General features: G+C 35.6%; 4 protein-coding genes across 5 annotated transcripts; all 4 read left to right on the plus strand.

The window, feature by feature from the left end:
* The first annotated feature begins 988 nt into the window (after positions 1 to 988).
* polr2i (RNA polymerase II subunit I) lies at positions 989 to 2,654 on the plus strand. The gene is made up of 6 exons (XM_052583048.1): positions 989 to 1,176; positions 1,283 to 1,337; positions 1,481 to 1,554; positions 1,683 to 1,757; positions 1,866 to 1,917; positions 2,308 to 2,654. The coding sequence occupies exons 1-6, from the start codon at positions 1,115 to 1,117 to the stop codon at positions 2,368 to 2,370; spliced, it is 381 nt and encodes a 126-aa protein (XP_052439008.1). The 5' UTR covers positions 989 to 1,114; the 3' UTR covers positions 2,371 to 2,654.
* Positions 2,655 to 3,513: 859 nt separating this feature from the next.
* On the plus strand, positions 3,514 to 6,434 carry pglyrp5 (peptidoglycan recognition protein 5). Of its 2 annotated transcripts, XM_052583046.1 has the most exons (5): positions 3,514 to 3,792; positions 4,007 to 4,195; positions 4,279 to 4,474; positions 5,274 to 5,392; positions 5,641 to 6,434. In XM_052583046.1, the coding sequence occupies exons 2-5, from the start codon at positions 4,153 to 4,155 to the stop codon at positions 5,823 to 5,825; spliced, it is 543 nt and encodes a 180-aa protein (XP_052439006.1). In that variant the 5' UTR covers positions 3,514 to 3,792; positions 4,007 to 4,152; the 3' UTR covers positions 5,826 to 6,434. The 2 variants fall into 2 exon arrangements, with proteins under 2 accessions (XP_052439006.1, XP_052439007.1); XM_052583047.1 differs by lacking the exon at positions 3,514 to 3,792 and having other exon boundaries at positions 3,988 to 4,195.
* A 523-nt stretch (positions 6,435 to 6,957) lies between these two features.
* Positions 6,958 to 8,552, plus strand: foxg1c (forkhead box G1c). The gene has a single exon (XM_052583044.1). It carries the CDS (start codon positions 7,315 to 7,317, stop codon positions 8,461 to 8,463), a length of 1,149 nt encoding a protein of 382 aa, XP_052439004.1. The 5' UTR covers positions 6,958 to 7,314; the 3' UTR covers positions 8,464 to 8,552.
* Positions 8,553 to 13,754: 5,202 nt separating this feature from the next.
* Positions 13,755 to 15,680, plus strand: snrpd2 (small nuclear ribonucleoprotein D2 polypeptide). Its single transcript, XM_052581574.1, has 3 exons — positions 13,755 to 13,922; positions 14,401 to 14,580; positions 15,220 to 15,680. Coding segments are annotated over exons 1-3 (357 nt in total). The 5' UTR covers positions 13,755 to 13,920; the 3' UTR covers positions 15,395 to 15,680.
* The last annotated feature ends 5,785 nt before the right edge of the window (positions 15,681 to 21,465 follow it).

The raw sequence follows: 21,465 nt of genomic DNA on the forward strand, positions 1-21,465 counted from the left end.
CCGTATACGGACATCACCGCAGCGAATGGTGCATTTACGTTATAGCCGCGGATATGAGACTACTCTGTAGTGGAAAACGCAGGTTTTAAGAACATGCTTAATGTAATTGAGCCCCATTACAATATTCCTTCACGAGCCCATTTCAGACAGACCGTAATTCCTGCTTTGTTCCAAAAAACATAAGCCCAAATAGAGAAACAATTGAGTAAAAACACACTAAATATAAAGAGTTATAGAGTTCCATATAAAAAGAGTTACATCTTTGTATTTGTTCATAACCACTACAACAATATTACATTTAATTTTTAAAAAAAAATTTATAAGGAGCTATTTTTGTTTTATACAGTATGCTGCTAAGAAAACACCATAGAAGATGGGTAAAGAATAGCTCCATCATTGTTCAATGTAAAAAAAACACATACTTTGTTAGTTTTAATAAATAAAACATTTTTTAAAAAATCAAGGAAATTTATCTGCCAATTTTTTCTTTTTGCTGTATCTAAAACGTACCGAACCGTACCGAACCGAACCGTGACATCAGTGTATTGAACCGAACCGAACCGTGAATTTTGTGAACAGTTACACCCCTAATATATATATATATATATATATATATATATATATATATATATATATATATATATATATATATATATATATATATATCATTATTAAGCGGTTTTTGGTGGGCCATTCATTTTTGACCGGGATTATCACAAGAAGTAGTGTACAAAAAGAAGCTTGATAAACAGTAGCCTACTATTTTTATCTTATTTAATATTGCCAGAATTATCCACAAATAATGCTTTTTAACTAAAAAATTAGCTCAGATCAATCAATCAGCTCCAAAAGGAAATATTAAACCGGTCCTAACTGACCCTGAAAGAAAACAAGTTAACAATCAAAATAAATGAAAGAGTATTGTTTTGTCCTCCGCCGCGAGGAGGCACTGTGATTTATCTGTGCAGCAATAAGCGCGGGTCACGCATGCGCAGATTGCGCTCAAGCTTCTGTTCCTAGACGAGTAACATTTCGACAGTAGCAGCGCGGTAGAGCTGCTGTCTGTTATCCCTCATCTCTAAAGCCCTTCATATAGAGCTACGGTGACTTTCTGATGGATCTGGAAGGTGGCTCGTATGAGCCTGGGTTTGTGGGCATCCGCTTCTGTCAGGAGTGGTGAGTTTAGACGAGTTTGGCGGATCGTGTCGCTAATCTGATGTGTGTGTGTTTGTTTTGATGTCAGTAAGTTAGTTGCTCTTCTATAAATCTATCTCTTTTACAGTAATAACATGTTGTATCCCAAAGAGGATAAAGAAAACCGCATCCTGCTCTATGCTGTAAGTTATATGACAGATGCGATCGTAGTTATGATTACAGTCAAATATTAAGCGGACTTTAAAGAGGCTGGTGTTTGGTTTGGTAAAGTGCTTTAACAGAGAATTGACGGAACACTCTCTTACTTGTTCGTGTATGTTTTCAGTGCAGAAACTGCGACTATCAACAAGAAGCCGACAACAGCTGCATCTATGTGAATAAAATCACCCATGAGGTGGAGTGAGTATCTCACCTATTTATTTAACGTTACTGAGAAACCAAGCGTTAGTTTGAGAGGGAAAAGAGCAATACCTGTTAATCCTGGATTATTTTATGATGTCTCTAACCTTGACCCTCTTCTCTGACAGTGAACTCACTCAGATTATTGCAGACGTGGCTCAAGATCCAACACTGCCTCGGACAGAGGACCACCCTTGCCCAAAGTGAGAGTTAAACATGTTTCTTGGTGTAGTTGTATATGAAAAAAAATGTTATTTAAGTTCCCGTTCATTCTTATACTGGGCTATTTCATAACGAATTTGTGGTTTTAGGTGTGGCCACAAGGAGGCGGTGTTCTTCCAGTCTCACAGCATGAAGGCTGAGGTGATGACAGCACAGTCACTGTACAGAACTGCAATAAAGAAATACTTTTAAAACCGTTTTCACTCAGAACTGCTAGTCAGGTTCACAAATAGTTACAAAGAAATGACACACTGAATTAAACAGACAATTTTAGTATTTTCTTGTCAAATGTACTCCAGAAATATTTATTTACAATTTCTAAAAAATTTTAGTTTTCCTTTACTAACAATAACTTTAATTCACATTATACGTTGCATCGACCTGACAGATGATGTGACTGATACTAAATCTTTGCAAGAGTAGGCCTTCAAATGAAATAAATTCCTATATGTGATTTTTAATTACAGCTAAATCAGAAATGCTATCTAGGATCAAATTGAACTTTGACATGTTTGGGTTTTCTGAATGCAGGATGCCATGAGGCTTTACTATGTGTGTACTGCCCCACACTGCGGCCACAGATGGACAGAATGAGGAGGATAAAGCCACGAAAGACACAAGATGAGGTGTTCTGGGGTCGTGCGTCTCTATGGTTCCATTCCAGAGCATAATTTCTCAGTTTAAGGGACGTCTGTTGTGGAGTGGACATGTCTGGTGACCCAACTGTAGGTCACTGATGCATTCGTGAATAACCTGGTGTATCATTTTAGTGCACGAACACCACCGACTCGTCCTTTGACCCGAAGTGTTTATAGTTTTTCATTTTAATTCTACAGTGTATTTTTTTTGAAGGTTTGTAATAAAATATTTTAAATATATATGTTGAGTTTTTATTTGAAAAATTAAGCTATGGCTATAGTTCTATCTATATATCATATCCCAAGTAAAAGTTTGTTTACTATATATATATATATATATATATATATGTGTGTGTGTGTGTGTGTGTACTATATTTATGTATATAGAAATAAACACACATGCATGTGCATATTTAAAAAAAGGAAATGTTACGTTTATATATCAGATATATTTTAATATATAAATTATATGAATGTAAATATATATTATATACATAATAAACACACACACACACACATATTATGTAAACAAAAAAACTTTATTTTGGATGTGATTAATCATTTGACAGCACTAAAATAAAACCAAGATGTGATAAATGTGGTTGTCCGTTCACCTTTTAGTGCTAAGTCTCATTCTGTACACACGTAATTCACTAAATCATGGAGGTTACAACCAAATTAAAATACAGGTAGTGACAACTGCACTTACAGAAATTCTAAGCAGTGGAACCTTTGTGTGATTATTAATTTGCAGTTTAATTAAATACATAAGCTGTGTGTTTCAGAGGTAAGCGTGACACTGTTCATTTATACACAAGCAGCTCATGATCTTGTTTTCAGTGTCTTGAAGCGGTTCAGTTCACGTTAAATGCAGCTCCACTGCCTCCACACAAACTCTATCTCTGAGTTTGGGTCGCTCTTAATGTGAATTTGGAAAGGTTTTTATTTATTTATTTTTAACAGTGGTTCTACCAATGAATCACAAGATGTTTGACTATATTCTGTAGCTGCACAAACCCTAGAAAAAAAAATCATAACCGGTGTTTTTATCAGCGGGAAAACAATTAAGTTGCATTTCTCTCAGTCACGGAATAAATGTGCGTGGAGTGACTACTCAAACAGGCTGTTCCTCGCCAGCTTTCAGTCTGTTGACACGCAAAACCTGAGGCCAGAGTTTCCGAGTACCGCTGGGAAGTTTGTAAAGCGTAATGACAACGTCAGGTCAAATGTTTCTCAAACGTTGTATGAATTCATTGTTACATAAAGCGATGTCACCCTGTCAGTGCTGCTGAAGTTCTGATTGCCACCGACCGAAAGCCTCGTGCCTCTGGCTGAATCACAGTACAAACTAATTTATCAACATGAGAACAATCACAAGGTTTGACTTTTTCCCATTGTACTTAGAGAAGTGGTTGTGTAATTGGACACAGCGTTCATGCAAGTGACTGCCACATTTTATCTTATGCAACTCTGCCAAGCTGTCACTTCTGTTATTTCTGCAATGGTAAAATATCGCCTATTCATTAGAGTGGCATTTCCATTGTGATCTATAAAAAGCCCGTGCAATAGAATTTCTTCATATCTGCCTGCAGGACTCGCGACCTGAATTTCCGCACGAGACAGGAAAGTACGCGGAAGCTCGACATGTTTGTCCCTCCCAGTCATTCAGGGCTATTAAACTTGTCAGCTTGCAGGTCATGTCAGCCACATTCGCCGGGTTTGAGAGAAACGCTGATCGATGGACGGACACACACCTGGAGAACCCGTGGATATGAACGCAGGTGAAAGCAAGCGTCCACGAGCGACCGCGCGCATTGTATAAATGCCATTTGTGTGTTTATCTCAACGCACTGTTGTTTTGCAGTGGCTGTGGTGAGTCGACGCGGGTGGAACGCCCTGGAAGCTCGGGACAAGACAGAGACGAAGAATCCCGCACAGACGGTGATCGTTCACCACACAGCGCTCCGGTACTGCGCGGACCCGCGCGACAGTGTCTCTGAGCTCGCGCACATCCAGCACATGCACATGCAAGAGAGGGGCTTCGACGATATCGGTTACAAGTAAGATATTATAACAAAACACTGCACGTAATATCTGACCGTTCTTTATATCACAGTCTTATTAAGTTATACAAATATACATTAGGCTACACTATTAAAAATTACACTCTTAAAAAATATTAATATATATTATTTTTTATTTATTATACAGTGTGTACATATATAAGACCTCTAACACTAACTTGCTCTATTCTTTTCCTATTCTATCTGTTTTATTTTTATTTATTCTATTAATTAAAAGCCCTTGCTACATGTACTCTGTTTAAGCTAACTGAGACTTGTTATAGCACTTATATTGCTCTTTTGTTGTTTTTGATTGCTTCCTCATTTGTAAGTCGCTTAGGTTAAAAGTGTCTGCTTAGTGACTAAATGTAAATATATGTATGTGTGTGTGTATATATGTCATTGATAGATAGAACAGCATAAGTATAGCCAAATAATGTCAAAACAGGCAAAAGGCAAAACACAAAAGAAATTTTGCTTTAAAATATTAAGAATATCTGCTTTAATATATGCTTTAAAATATTAAGAATATCTGCTTTAATATATGCTTTAAAATATAAAGAATAATTTTCCACCACATGATAGTCAGTGACATGTTAACTAATATATATATATATATATATATATATATATATATATATATATATATATATATATATTCTTTTTCTTTTCAAACAATCACGTGTTTTGCTTTTTCTCCAAAAAAAAAAAAAAGTTTTGTCCTGTATGAATTTTGCTGATATAAGACTGACTCCAGTCCATACCTTACACATCCGCTCTGTCTGTCTTCCTCCAGTTTTCTGATCTCTGGAGATGGGACGGTGTATGAAGGGCGAGGATGGGGGATTGTAGGGGCCCACGCAAAGGAACACAACTTCAGTTCGGTTGGCATCGCATTCATGGGCAACTTCAACGGTGAGAATGCCAGTAATGCCACTACACATTACATTTCATAATTCAATTATTTGTGGTGTTCACACTATATATTACTGTATTTATGGTTCTGTTGTGATTTTTTTATTTTTTTTGTGGATTTGTAAATAGAAATAGAGTGTGCGTAATAATTTAATTGTATTTTAGCAATGAAGTATTGACTTGTCTAAATGAAGCAAACTACACTAATTATACAATACATTATAAAGCAAATTTCTGTTTGTCTGTAGATGAATTGCCCAGTTCTACGTCGCTGTCTGCTCTGCTGAGACTGCTGCACATTGGAGTGCTTCACGGTCATGTGCAGCCCAATTTTGAGCTTGTGGGACACAAAGACGTGGCTAAAACTGAGTGTCCGGGGAAAAATATATATGCTTTACTACCAAAACTAAGAGACCAATTACAAAACCAGTGACCTCTTTTGTATGTGTGTGTGTGTGTGTGAATGTGAAAATGTATGATGGGTTTATTTTTGCACTAAAATGTTACATTTTACAGTCTTGTGTGCCTTGTTAAAATCCCTTGTCAGAAAATCATAAAGTAATACTAATGTGTAGATTTTATCATAATTAAAAAAAAAAAAAAGTTCTGAAGGACAAAATATAAAATTCTGTTTATCCAGAGGATTCATCTTGTTTGATCCCTTTCAAATTAATAGAAATAATCATAGGAATCCCATTAGCAGTCTTTATTATTATTTTTTTTTGGTGAAGGATATTTTTCAGATGATTTCTTTGAAGACTAGACTTGAAATCTCCAGAATTGCATTTAACTATTGTCAATCATTTCTTCATACCGATTAACCTCAGTTAGTTCAAATGGACTGTACAGTAATGTGCAATAAATTAAAACTCAGGTGTGGCCAATTAGGCGAGGGTGTCAAATATCCTAAAAAATGAAAAGGTTTCTATTTTTTTAAGCCTTTTTTGTCCCAGTGACATGTTGTGCACCAGTGCCTTTTTATGAGGTACAATCAATGATCATCTTTGTGTCTGTGATTTTATCATTAAACTCAGATTTATTATTACTGTTTCCCTCCTTGTATTTCCTCTTCCACCTAATTTAGACTTGTTATTAAGCATTGAAATATTATTTTAGTTCATCTTTTAGTTTGATTAGTCATTGCTGCATGCACTGAAACAAAACATAAAGGTTTTGACATACAGCTAAATTTAATTTCTAATTGTATTCTAATTTTGTGCACAATGTAAAATGCTTGTTTTCTAGTGTTACAACTCACTCTGACAGAGACTACACAGTAGCTACTCTTTGTATTCGACGTTAATTTAGCTATAGTTTAGGAAATAGATTTCAAAACAACGTTGAATCAAACAAACAAATTAGGCTTCTATCAAAGTCTGAAGAAAGAGTTGTTACAGACGTTAAAACAAAATGTGTTTCAACGCTCCCTAGTCACGGGCCTATGCAGCCAGCTCATTCAGCATATACTGTAGGCTAGGGTCAGGCCTACTGTATTTTTTGCACTGTAAGTGCACGAGCCGCTCCCTCATGAAGCCGAGGGCATCCTCCAGAGATTAGGGTTCATGTCCATCCTAAACTGTTTGTTTACTCACATCTCCAAGTGTTGTCGCACATCTGAAGTCCTCAGCACGACTCTCTTGGCCTCGCTCGTATCTGACAGGCGTTCAGTCGGATGAATGTGTAAACAGAAGGGCGGTCTCAGGTGAGAGGCTTGAGTTTCAGCGGCTTCCGAAGTCTTATAATCGAGCCATCGAGTTCATCGATCAGTCAGAGAGATTGCCTGGGCTGGAAACTTATCAGATCTTAGTTTTGTTTTTATCGAGCGTTTCTGAAGAATGAACGGGCATTTTCTATCGGTGTCACTTTGGTTGAACTTTTAAGTTCTGTTGGACACCTTTAGGAGCGTGTTTGTACATTTAAACATGGAGGAACTAAAATCCCCGGTGGGCTTTTTCCACAAGTCCTCATTCAGCATCAGCAGCTTACTGCTCCGACACGAGCGCGCGAGGACCGACGCGACCACCACGCCAGAAGCACCGCGCTCCCGCGCCGCGAAGCCGCCTGCGCGCTCAAATCAGCCAAATGACGGAAAAGACAAACCTATTAGAGAGCGGAACGACTCTGCCACCATACCGGCTAAAAAAGAGGTAGTAGGAGATCCAAAGTGTGAAGGAACCGATGGACAGGAGAAGAAGAGTAAACCCGATAAGCCTCCGTTCAGTTATAACGCGCTTATCATGATGGCCATCCGCCAGAGTCCGGAGCGACGGCTCACCCTCAACGGCATCTATGAGTTCATCATGGGCAACTTCCCGTACTACCGAGAAAACCGGCAGGGCTGGCAGAACTCCATCCGACACAACCTGAGCCTCAACAAGTGCTTCGTCAAGGTCCCTCGCCACTACGACGACCCTGGGAAAGGAAACTACTGGATGCTGGACCCGTCCAGTGATGATGTGTTCATCGGAGGAACCACCGGGAAACTCAGGCGCCGGTCTACCGCGGCGTCCCGCGCCAAGCTGGCCATGAAGAGAGACGCTCGGCTGACCTCCACCTCCGCTGCCGCCGGGCTTGCGTTCGCCGGCTCGTTTTACTGGCCCGTCCCGCCGTTCGTGACGCTCCAGCATCGCCAGCCGAACCCCGCGGCGCACCACAACAACTACGCCGCGTCGGTTCTGTCCCAAAGCTCGCGTCACTTCAGCTCGGTCGGTCCCGCAGCGGAAAGACTTCTTCTCCCGTCCGGTCAAGAGCCAGCTTATTGTGGGATGGGTTGTGACCAGATGACCTCCGCCTCCTCCTTCTCCACATCTGCGTCCGTGCCTCTGTCCCTCCCTGCGCCCTGCTCTTTTAATTTACTCTCCAATCAGTCCAGTTACTTTTACTCTCATCAGGTGCCTCACACAGCGGGACTGTCGCCCTGGTCGCGCGAAGAATCGTACTTCTCCAAAACATCTCCTTCTGGACAGTTTTTCCCGGGAAAGCCATCTCCTTCTCCCGACTACATTGGAGGACTATGTACAGACATTCCCAGTTATTTTCCTCATTTTAACACTGCCACCTCAATGCACTGAAAAGCTTGCAATTTGTTTTTATTTGATTAAAAACTTTTTATCTTTTAAATTATTTATTATTATTATTATTATTATTATTATTATTATTATTACTACACTACCGGTCAAAAGTTTGGAATAAAGTCTCTTCATTCTACAGTAAAATAGTAATTATATAGTATTAAAAATGGTATGATGAAATATTATTGCAATATAAAATAACTTTTCTATTTTAATATTAATTTTAAAATGTGATCAACATCATTACTAAATTTTTCAGTGCCACATGATCTTTTAGAAATCTTTCTAATATGCTGATTTGATAGTGTTTTTATCGATTATTATTGGTGCTCAATTGCAAACAATATTTCTTGTTATTATCAATACTGAAAGCATTGTTTTTGCTGCTTAATATTTTTGTAGCAACCAAAAAATGTTTTTGAATTATTTTATAAATTGAAATTTCAAAAGAACAACATTTATTTGAAATAGAAAAAAAGGAACTTTTGTAAAGGCATTAGAAATGCCTTTCACTTTTGATCAATTTAATGTGTCCTTGCTGAATAAAATAGGAAATGTTTCTTGAACAGCAAATCAGCATATTATAATGACTCCTGAAGGATGATGTGACACTGAAGACTGGAGTTATTGCTGATGTAAATTCAGCTTTGACATTAAAGAAATAAATACAGTTTTACAATATATTCAAATTGTAATAGTATTTTACAGTATTACTGACTTTTTTCATCATATAAATGCAGCCTTAATGAACATAAGAGACTTTTTATAAAAAAACGTAAAAACATTGAAATTATTTCAATTATTTTATCCCAAAATCTGTTGTCGACAAGCAGTTCACATGGAATATTTTAATGCATTTTCTGTGAGGCCAAATAAGGAAGTAGCTACAGGAAACAATCATGTTTTGTTCTGCTGACCGTGTCTCATTTTAATGCTGTCTTGTTTGAGAACAAGTTTTTTGTTTCGTTTTGTTTTTTAATGCCAAGTAGTTTGGGTGGCATGTATGTACAATGCAAAAAAACTTAACTGCATGATTCTGTCCGGACTTTTCCGTATGTCAGGTGTCTTCGTATTGTTCAGCATTTATAGCCACTCACATAATCCTGATTCTGTGACTATTTCATACAATGTATTAGCTTTACCAAGCCTGCAGGTCTTGACCTGTAATTTTGTTTTTGTCCAAACATGTATCCACTTAAAGGAAACAAACTTTTTGGAGCAACAGTCCATTGTTGTTCATGAATATTAATTTTGATTAATTGTATAATAAAATAATTTCCCACTGTGACTGCAAATTAGTATATATTTTTTCCACATATAAAAAAATTGTACACAACAATGTTCTGATAAGTTATAATTTTATTAGTTTCAATAGTTTTCTTTTATCCTTTTAAATTTTTAGTTCACATTTGCAAGACTCAATGACTGAACCTATATGTACACACAAACAAATATATAAAACTACTTTAATTTATAATTTTTAAAATGTTAATAATTTTATTTTGTAATATGCTTTGATTTATAAAGGACAGAACGATGAAACACCCTAAAATGCAAAGCAGTTTTGAAAAATTGGGAGCTCAGTCACATACCGCCTTCTTAAACTCATACTGAATGAATACATCATCTATTTTTTAAACAATACAGAGATACATCATTTATGGAATTTATAATGTCAACGGGCCTATGGTTTCACATGTAATGTGATATTTTATTAAATGGTTTATATGTGTGTTACATAATGATATGATTAAACAGGTGTAGCTTCAGTTCATAGAACAAATCTGAAAACACTACAATGCTTTGTATTTCAAATCTTTCTCCCCTTCTGTCTCCCAAACACACACACACACACACACACACACAATGTCTGAGGGTCTCGAGAGTGCGATCACCACCTCAGCTCAGTAATGAAGTGGATCTCCTTTTTCAAATGGCTGAGGAGGGGAGAGATAAAAAGAGGTGATAGAGGAAATTCAAAGAGAAAGAGAGAGAATTCAACCACAGCGCACTAGAAAAAAAAAATCACTTTCATCAGATTACACCACTTCAAATAGACACAAGTGATTTTTCACATTTGTACAAGTTGCGGTAACTGAGTGAGCTCGATGAAATGTGCTGCCCTTGAACCAAGGAAACCAGTTAGTGAGTACAGATTTCACCTCACCAAAAGAGCCCATGAGCAGACCTTACATGCCCTCTCCAAGCCACCAAGTCTCTGCTTTTTTCCAAATATGTGATTCAAATAAATGTATATTCGTTCTGTTCAGTTTTATTTGTTATTGAGTTGATAAAAATGAAAACGTAAGTGCTTTAAAATATGAAAATATGAAAATAATGAATTTGCTAATTACAAACACTTAGCTTTTCCCCTCGCAAGACATTAATGGATGGACTGGAGTCATGTTTATTACTTCTGGATTATTGTTATGTTTTTATCAGCTGTTTGGACTCTCATTCTGACGGCACCCATTCACTGTGAGCAATTGTAAGTCTAAAATTGGCAAGTTTTTTGTTTTTTTTTTAAAGATAGAATTAGAATAGAGAGTGCTTGAGTTAGAGGGTCAAATGAAGATGAAAAAAAACCTACCTGTATCCTGAAGACCTTGATTAGCTTGTTCAGGTGTGCTTGATTAGGGTTGGAGCTCAACTCTGCAGGGACACAGGCCCTCCAGGATCAGCGTTCCCCACCCCTGATTTAACAAAAGTGATTTTGTGCTTCTTTGGGATGACACAATCAAGCGATGTTCACTTGTAGAATTCAAGCTTCTATAGAGGCACTTCTGGGGGATGAAATATTCCTATACTTACAATATAACAAGTAAACAAATAAAGTGTAAAAGCATATTTTTATTACTTAAATTGGCCAAAATCTAGAATACACAGTAAACATTAGGCTTACTGCAGCCTACAATCATACACATTACATTACACTAAACACTGGTGAACTTCACCTCACCTCTCAATATTATTTGAGAAGAGCAGACGTGTAAAGACGCCTCTCAGGACAGCTTCTCTGTAACCTAACTGAAAAACTATTGGCAAACTATGATCTCTGATGCAAAAGATAACCATAACATTTGCTGAGTAATTATAGAATTTGTCTGCAGGGCAAAGAGAGGCGGAAATGAAGAGAGAATTTGAGAGGTTAACATACAGACAGGTGTAGAGACGCCCAAAGGCAGCTGTAAGTTGATACTATTTTCCTTAAATTTGTGTCATAAATATCATCATATTTTTGACAGGTATGAATAATGATTCCTACACCTCCATCACACTATGAACATCCTGCAAAGAAAACAGCTGAGATATAAATCTTCTCCACATGATCCCCTAAAGCTGGGAGTCCATTGACACAAGTGTTAGACCACACACACACACACACACTTACATAGATCTTCAAACTTTCAAAATTCAAAACAACTTATAAAATTATGCAACTCATAGAAATAAAATGAAATAACTGGCTTTTTTAAGTTAAATCCAAAGCAAATGATCTACTATATTTATCATGTATTCTTCTTCGTAGTGCTATTTATTAATAATTTTCTCTACAAATGTCTACAAAGGGGAGTTTTGAGAAATCTTATAAACTATTAATGTGATTTATTAGGTGTAAAATATTTACTATTCAAAAGTTTTTTAAGAACTCTTAAGACCTCTTTAGTTTTGACTAGTAGTGTGTGTTTTGTTCATGCATAAATGGAGGTCTTATCAAATAGTATTAACTTCTTGGCACACACTGTCCCCAAATATAGCTAAATAAACCCACACACAGACTGAAAGAAGTTTTCCGCACAGCCGCTCTCCTTGAGCAACTTTGATCCTGGTTAGATTCCATGCTCTGGTTTCTGTTTGTAAAGAGGGCTTGTAAGAGTCTAAAGATGCTTGGTGGAAGTCGAGAGAGAATCCAGTCCGGGAGGAAGTTAGTGATCTGGAGAGGTGAAAACATAAGCCGATGCACTTGAAAGACTCTGGACTCGGTGTGCGTTTCTCAACCATAGTTAAGGTTTGTAAACCAATTCCACAGACATGATCCTTAAATCTCCACACTATAGGGTGCGATTATCCTGAGCGAACTCACCACCCTGTGAAATCACACGGGTGGGATAGTGGCTCGTGGGCGCCCGCCTGTCTCTAAGCAGTAAGCCAATCCCCTGGAGTCTAAGCGCTGTAAAGACACACATCTTTGTCTGTCTCACAAACTCACCTCATCATACAGCCGTCTTCCCTGTCAGTCATCAAACATAACAAAGAGATGTTTGTTGGTCTACACACCTGACCCCTGCCCCATGAATATTACCCCACACCACGGCTAAGAGGCCAGACACATGCTTCTGTTATCAGTACATGAATACGTCAATGAGGGAGATCACATCAGGCTGCTCCGTTTCATGACAGCATATTGTAAAAGTAACAAAGCTTTAAAAGCATATAGTGTCACAGAGAACACACACACTTTATGACCAATACATATTTTGATTTACTATTTGATATGACTATTTGTATTGATATAATATGTCTAAAGATTATTGATATAATATATCTAAAGATATAAACAGACTGTGGTAATCTGTAAAGGCAACCTGCCATTAAATACACTTACTGCCGTTCAAAAGTTTGGGATCAGTACGATTTTTAATGTTTTCAAATAAGATTCTTATGCTTATAAAGGTTGTAACTATTTGATCAAAAATGCAGGAAAACAAAAGTAATTCTGTGAAATATTATTGCCATTTAAAATAACAGTTTTCTGTGTTGACCTACTTTAGAAGAAATGAATTTGAATTTTGAATTTGAATTTGAATAAAACTGAATTTTCAGCATCATTACTCTAGTTTTCAGTCACATGATCCTTCAAAAGTCAGGATACTTTGATTATATATATATATATATATATATATATATAGTGTTACAATATACTATGGATCAGCTTATTAGCATGATTTCTAAAGGATCACGTGACACTGAAACCAAAATTAGAAATCGCAATAATATTTCACAATATTGCTGTTTTTTCCCCCTGTTTTTTGATCAAATAAATACAGCTTTGATTAGCATTAGATACTGTATTAAAATACATCTTACTGATCCCAAACTTCTGAACGGCAGTGTCAGAAAAATAAAATTACCTCACTTTTGAACTAAGTTATTATTATTGTTGTAGATTGTATTTTATATTTCTGTAGGCTATCAAATATACAGATTATCATACATTCTTAATATTAGTTTAAATGACATTATCAATTATAATTAATTAGAATAATACAATTCTATATAAACCCTAAAAACATGTTTATAAATTTACATCGCGGCTGAAAACCGGAACCGGAACCTACTGCTGAGGAAGGCGGCACAGATCCGGAAGTGACTTTATCGTCGAGGAAACGTGAAGCGCCTGTGTGCAGCTGCTCTCAATTCACTAAAGACAGTTGAAACGCCGAAACCTGCTTAAACATGTAAGTTAACTCTCATGCACACAGTATCTCATTTTAAGTGTTTGAGCGATACTGCCGGGACATAAATAGTTGCTTTGTAGTGTTGTGACCGCTGGAGAAGTCACTTAGCAGACTAATGCTAATGCTAGCAGCCACAATGCACCTTCTATTGTATTATTTACTAGGGGTCGCCTCTCTAAGTGAACAATGTTGTATATACAATATTTGTGTTTGCTTTGTTAGCGTTTTTTTGTTGTTGTTGTTCTTTGCGCTTTTTTAGTGGATTTTTTCCCCAGAATCGTTATACTATTCATTTGCTGTTGTGTTTAACGTTAATGTTTATCGCTATTTCTTAAACATGAAAGAAAGCTTTTAGATTTGTGGTGTTTTAGGTATAAATTCTTCATAACTAGTACCTGTAACGTTAGATATTCGTCTCGACTCCTCATTCAGACATTTTCCACTCTCGAAATTCATTCCTTTTTTTCCTCTTGATCAGGAGTTTGTTAAACAAGCCCAAATCTGAGATGACCCCAGAGGAGCTCCAGAAGCGAGAGGAGGAAGAGTTTAACACGGGTCCGCTCTCAGTGCTCACCCAGTCTGTGAAGAACAACACACAGGTTCTCATCAACTGCCGCAACAACAAGAAGCTGCTGGGCAGAGTCAAAGCATTCGACAGGTGCCTGATGTTTTCCAGTAATGATGCACATTGTTGTAACTAAACACTAGCTTTAGTTGAATACAACCTAGCTTTAGTTTCTGCCTATTTTAATACACTGTTCCTTTAACACACAAAAGCTTGCAAAGATAGTGGATCTCATTCAATAATAATTGTGTGGATTATTTCAGATTTGTACATGCAGGAAACTGTAATTTCAATTCACAGCATGTATTTACTTAACTATTCTAAAGTTAATGAATTGTGTGAGTGATCTAAATGAGTGAGTGCACTCCCAAGGTAAATAATTTGCATAAAACATTCCCAATTCATTGCTATGTAAGGGCTTTCTGTCACTTTTAGTAAACAAATGACATGCTTTCTTGCCTACAAAATGCGCAGCAAGATTCTCAAGTGATGTCATCACATACACATTTTTAAAAATCTGATTGTAATTGTACTTCACGCTGCAATTAATATTATTAATAATATAAACATATAATTTATGATTTCTGTCACCTCCGAAAGGATTTAAATTCAGATTTATCACGGTCAGAAGGAAAAGACACATGCTTTTAATTCAGCTGTAGATAAACAGCTACTGAAAAATATATGGTCATATCTAGGTGTTCACTTTTTTTCTCTCCTCTGGATTTTCAGGCATTGTAACATGGTTCTAGAGAATGTTAAAGAAATGTGGACAGAGGTGCCCAAGAGTGGCAAGGGCAAGAAAAAGTCAAAGCCAGTGAACAAGGATCGATACATCTCAAAGATGTTCCTGAGAGGCGATTCAGTCATCGTGGTGCTGAGAAACCCACTCATCACTGGGAAATAAATCTGACATGTATCTGTTCAAGTACAGGACTCCTGGACACACACACACTCACACACCAGCTCCCCTGTGAGCTCAACTCGCATTGACAACCTTAAAGTGTTTGAGCAAATTAAGTGTTTAGCATTTGAGGAACAGTGCATCTTTTTGATTGGAAATGTTTAGCATCATTATGAGAGATTGTCTGGTCAAAGGAAAGACACGAGGATGTCATTTGAACCTTTTTTTGTTTTGTTTAAGTTGTATAAAAATGTGCTTTTTTTTCTAAATAAACTTTTGGATATTCAAACCTCTGAATCTATTGTATGATTCTTTCAGAAATTGACCGTTTACAGACAGTGTTCGTCAGACAAAAGTTTGATGTTTCTGTTTGTCCTCTTTCCTCCCCTCTCGTTGTCTGGTGCCCCTCTCCTCCTCTCTGTCCCCCTCCCTCCATCCGACTCTCATTTGGTAGAGTCCCTTGGCAGCAGCTTGGGTGTCAGTGTAGATTTCAGCAGGCAGCACTCAATAAGTGACAAACTGCCGTTTAAAGCTCTCTGCATTATTAATGTGACCAGATGTGCTGACTGTCACTTCACACCTCTGCCCTCCACCGTGGGCTCCGCTGACCCCTCGTACTTAAAGCTGCTTTAAATCATTCCTTCCTGTTTAAACTGATTTCTTTAATGTTTTTTAAAAGGACTGAAATGTTTGTTTTGAACAATAAGAATGAGCTTTCTGAAAGGGGTTTACCATGGAAAAAAGAAAATCTCTAAATGTAATTGTGTTTTAAAATGTATAGACAAAAGGGTTATCTCGGGACTTGACCTGAGAGGACAGTCTCAGTCGGGTTACTTAAATATTCAGTGGAATAGTGAAAATCTAACACTGTATCAGTTTAGCTTAGTGTTATCGCCTGGTGTCATATTTATTAAATTTATTTTAATGTGTTTTAATACAAAACTGGATAAAACAAATATAAACTGATGGAATCTGTTTTGATATAGTATATCAATTGTTAATTAGGGCTAGATTAAAATATTTAGATTGTCATTTTTATTAATGTTTATTGCATTTATTTTATTTATATTTATTGCTCATAAATATATATATTTAAAATTACGCTGCTGTTCAAAAGCTTGATGTCAGTGTGTTTTATTTTAAATATTTCAACTTTTTTTGTAAGAATATTTTATTCAGGAAAAGATGCATTAAATTCAGCAAAAGGGACAGTAAAGAATTTCTATTTCAAATAAATGCTGTTCTTTGAGCCTTATATTCATAAAAAAAAAAAAAAAAGGAATTATTTTATATTTAATAAAAAATCTGTATATTAGAATGATTCCTGAAGTATCATGTGAAATTAAAAACTGCTGCTGAAAATTCAGCTTTAATAACAGGAATAAACTAAAAGTTAATATATATATATATATATATATATATATATATATATATATATATATATATATAAAACACTTGTTATATAATTGTAATATTTCAAAATATTGTTTTTATGATATTTTTAGTATTGTTAAATTTAAGACTTTTTCCACCACACCATGTGGACATGAACAATACCTCAAACTGTACATCTTTTTACTTTAAAGCGATTTGAATTTATGCCTGACACACAATAAATTTGTGAAAAATACTAGCTTCACAAAAGCTGCTTGTGATCTGAAGAGCAATCGATAATTGAAAGGTAAAGAAACATTTTAAAATAGATTAATCTACCATTTACAGTGTTTTAGATCATCAGTTGGCTCCTGAACTGAGTTGTGCTCTGCACCCTGAGGTACTTCCCCAGTTCCTTGTGTCCATCAGTGGGAGGTTTCCCCGTGGGCCGCTGCACCTGGGTGCTGCGTGTGGGTTTGCCTGAAGCTCCAAATACTAGAGTCCTGACTTACAGGTGACGCTTCAGCTGAGATCTTATCACCAACTGCTGTCACAATTCTGATTTACAGGCTGAAGTCTGCAGTGTTTTGGTCATGTTTGAGTTGTCCTTTTTTTCAACAAAGAGTGATTTTGTGGGGAACTGTCTATTGGACCTTAGTTTGTTTATGCAATATGATATATACCGTCTAAATATTAAAAACCCATCACTCAGCAGTAAATATTAATCCTTACTTGGCAGGCAAAACAAGTAAATAAATAACGTTCCTGACCTTACGGCACATTATTGTCTGTTATTAGTAATAATATTTTCTCCACTTTCTTGACAGCTAGATGTTTGTACACAGAAATAATCACATAAAACAATGGGTAATGTAATATTCTGAACAACCCACATAACACACACCTAAAAGGTGAACTTTTTATGATGTTTTGGGAAATGTGTTCATTTTGACTTGATCCGTTGTGATTTCTGGCTCTTTGTACAGTTTCGGTCAAATCAATCCAAAACAGATCCTCACTATTGTTCTACAAAAAGATGTGCATTCATTTAAACTGAGGCTTGTTAAATTTAGTTATCACAATTGTCCTGTTAAACAGGACATAATTCAGTGATTCTGCCCTTCAAAAACCTTTTATGTTTATTTTTTTATACAAATATGCAAACAAATAGTGTTTAGAACTGACATCATTTATTTTGTGCTTTTTCTTTTTCAGTTACACTTAATCAAAACTGGGTTTTGGTCATATTTGGTGGATGTCAACTCTCTTCAAGTTTGACAGGTTTGGAAAATCTCATGAACAGTGTGAAATGTTTTTTTTTTGTTGTTTTTGAAAAAGGGATAGTTGTAAAAATGTAAATAGTGTAAACAAGTAAACTCTATACATGGCAGGTAGAATGATTTCATTTTCATTAACATCTAAAAATATCACAAATATTAGTATAAAACCATATTAAACTTTGACAAATATTAATAATATTACAAACACTGGTACTAAAAACTAGCTTATTAATAAAGGGGTGGTGGTTAACATGAAGAAAATATAGAATGTGAGGTGGAATATCATCTTTTTTTTAAAGTAATATTTGCATGATCCTACTGTATGTTAGATGCCTTTTTTCTAACTTCATTTGAAAAAACACATCCTGAAATATATTCAGACATTATTTCTGTTAATCCTCAATTCATCACTTGAAATTAAGCTTTTATTAAATATTACTTTTAGAAAAGTGCTCCATTTCCACGAAAAATGCCACATGCATTTAATTTTGATAGCTCGATTTTAATTCATTCAGTTCTAGTCTCTACATTTGTATGAAAAAGGACCACAGAATATTTACATTGAAAAATATTAGTTTTATATAATGTTGAAGGTAACAGAAGTCAGAATGTTTTAATTTATTCTACAAGAATAAAACCTTAGAAATGTTTGCCACTAAAAACACATATAGGCTATACAAGATTATAATATTACACTAAAAATGGTGTAGAAACAATTTTCACTCAGAAATCAAATAATTACAACCAATCAGTGAGTAACACACTGAAATTAACCTTGTTGTTTTTGTAAAACTTAAATAGCTTATCTTCCTGTAATAATCTTTGTTTTATTGACAACTTCGAAAAACGCCCTCCCTCCACTGAATTATTATTATTTTCATTCAGCTTAAAAAGATTTAAGGTAATGATTCACATCTATATTTTTTTTTACTTGAGCCAATGGAAAAAGCCCTAAGGGCAAGTTATTTATTTTTCATTTACTCAAGTTAAAAAATATAGATCATAACCCTATTTTTTTTTTTTTACGAATGGATGTTTTTTTTCAGTGCCCATACAGAGCACTATTATTATTATTATTATAACTAATATATGGAGAAAGCCTATATACCTACCTTTGTCAAATACAGACCTCTGATGACTGATGGATCTTGTCATATGCGTTTCTCCAAACCTTCATTTAGTTTCTCTAATGGAAATGTTTCAGAAAACACGTTGAAAAATCCACCTGACAAAGCACGAAACAAACACCTAATGGAAATTATGGAAACATTTTGTTAAAATGAATCACATTTTTGAGTCAGGCAAGTGCATATTTCTTAAAATCCGCTAGCCTATATGACTTCATAGGAATAATACTTGAAATTACAGCAGAAGCATAAGCTATTAATGTAAAGTTTGAACGGCGCTTTGTTTCAGGATTTATCCTGTTTTTCTGTTTTCTGTTTTCCCAGAGAGTGTGAAATGAACTTGAATAAGTTTCTCGGGGTGACTGCTCTTGGCAGGAAAGCGCTATGTTTTATTCAGCAAGTTGAGGCGATAAGAGGGGAAGTGTGATTATGATAGCGATCGGTCACGCGTCGATACTCAGTCTCCCCTGCGCGCGCAACGCGATACTGTCGCCCGGCGCGCGAGGCTCTCTCACGTCAGCCATCGATCGCGCGCGCGGTAACTCGAGACGCCGCAGTTTGTTTCCAAGCAGCTCCGCAGCGCGAGATCAGGTGCGCACTGAGCAGGACAGTCATGATGCACATACTGCGCTTGAACTGTGCGCTCGCCCTTTGGCTTCCTCTGGATGTCTCTCAGTCTGTTTGAGCGCATTCGTATTATATTTAAATAAGCGTATTTGTGATTAGGGTTATTATAGTTAACTACAACATTACATAATTGTTGTTACTTGATATAGGCTACAATATAGGCTACCTTAACTGAAATAATAATAATAATAAAAAATAATAATTCTCATTTAATTTATTTTCAAATAAATTAATTTAATTTTCATTTACATTTTGATGTATACAAAAATAACCCGGACTAAAACTGAAACAAAAATGTATGAAAACCATATAGGCATATTAAACAACAACAACAAAACATAATATTATCTCATCAACACTAAAAAAACACTGCTTTGCGTTTTGGAAAATATTTATACTAAAGTGCATTCCGTTTTAAACATTATTAATTTAACACTATTATTTGCCTGGGTGGGAAATAAACAATATAGCCTACATATCATGACAAAAGTGGAGATTTAGCCAGTGTTTAGAAGGCCTACGTGGTTTTAGGTGACAACCGATTTCAATTTTATATTTTCGATTATATTTTATATTTCGATTTTCTCATACAGTATAAGATGTTTTAGGGCCCCACAAACCAGCTAACACCACAAAACGTGACAGAATTAACCACAACCATCGCTACTAACAAACAACATCACAAAAAATAAAATAAAAGAAAAGAAAAAACATCACAAATTAAAATAGTATTTGCAAACATGTTCTGTTTAAAACATTGTTTTTAGAAAGAAAATATTTCTTAAAATGGTCAGTTTTTCGATAGTACTATAGCACGCAGAAAAGGAAAGAAAGAAAGAAAGAAAGAAAGAAAGAAAGAAAGAAAGAAAGAAAGAGAGAAAGAAAAAGGAAGAAAAAGGAAAAACATAATAAACATTTTTTTTCTGATCAGGGACACGACCAGATGCTCAAACTATTTTTTTTTTATTATTTAAAATGTATTTAAATGTGATAATATTAAGCAAACCAATCCTTAAAATGTTTGATATTTCTGTTTAACATTTTATCCAGTATATACATTTTTGAGGGGGACAAATGTCATAATAAAGCAAACAAACCTTATATAATATGTTACAGTTTTTCTCAGTTGCTTTGGTATATTTCTCGAATCATCCTTGAGCATTTCTCAAAACAAATCGTACAAATAGCAAAACACCATGGATTACCTGCAAAAGCCAGTCTCTTGCTCAAAAACTTTAGTTCATCTCTCAAAAATAAATATCTGTGTCAATGAACATGTCAGTGCCATCAGAATGACAAGTCCTTGTGTCATAGTTTAAGGATCAGACAGTCAAATTGCTTAGTCATGTTGTCAGTATATATTGAACAGTATGCCATATGCTTATGTATGCCATATATCCATTTCAAAAGTAAACATTTACACATTACTGTATGTGGGATATTGATTGAAAGAGACTGGATACAAATCCCAGTTACACTTTTACAGTGATATAGAAATGGAAAAATAAATATGGGCACAAAGATGAAAATAAGTACATTTTCAGAATTTGTAACTCTTGTGTTGTCCTCTGTCTACACAGTATAAGCTTTCCAACTGAAGATTCATGAGATGAACCTTTGAGCTATTTCAGAGAAATGGTTTATCATAGGTTTATCATCTACATTT

The sequence above is a fragment of the Carassius gibelio genome, chromosome B18 (genome assembly GCF_023724105.1).
Source record: "Carassius gibelio isolate Cgi1373 ecotype wild population from Czech Republic chromosome B18, carGib1.2-hapl.c, whole genome shotgun sequence".
Lineage (NCBI taxonomy): Eukaryota > Metazoa > Chordata > Actinopteri > Cypriniformes > Cyprinidae > Carassius > Carassius gibelio.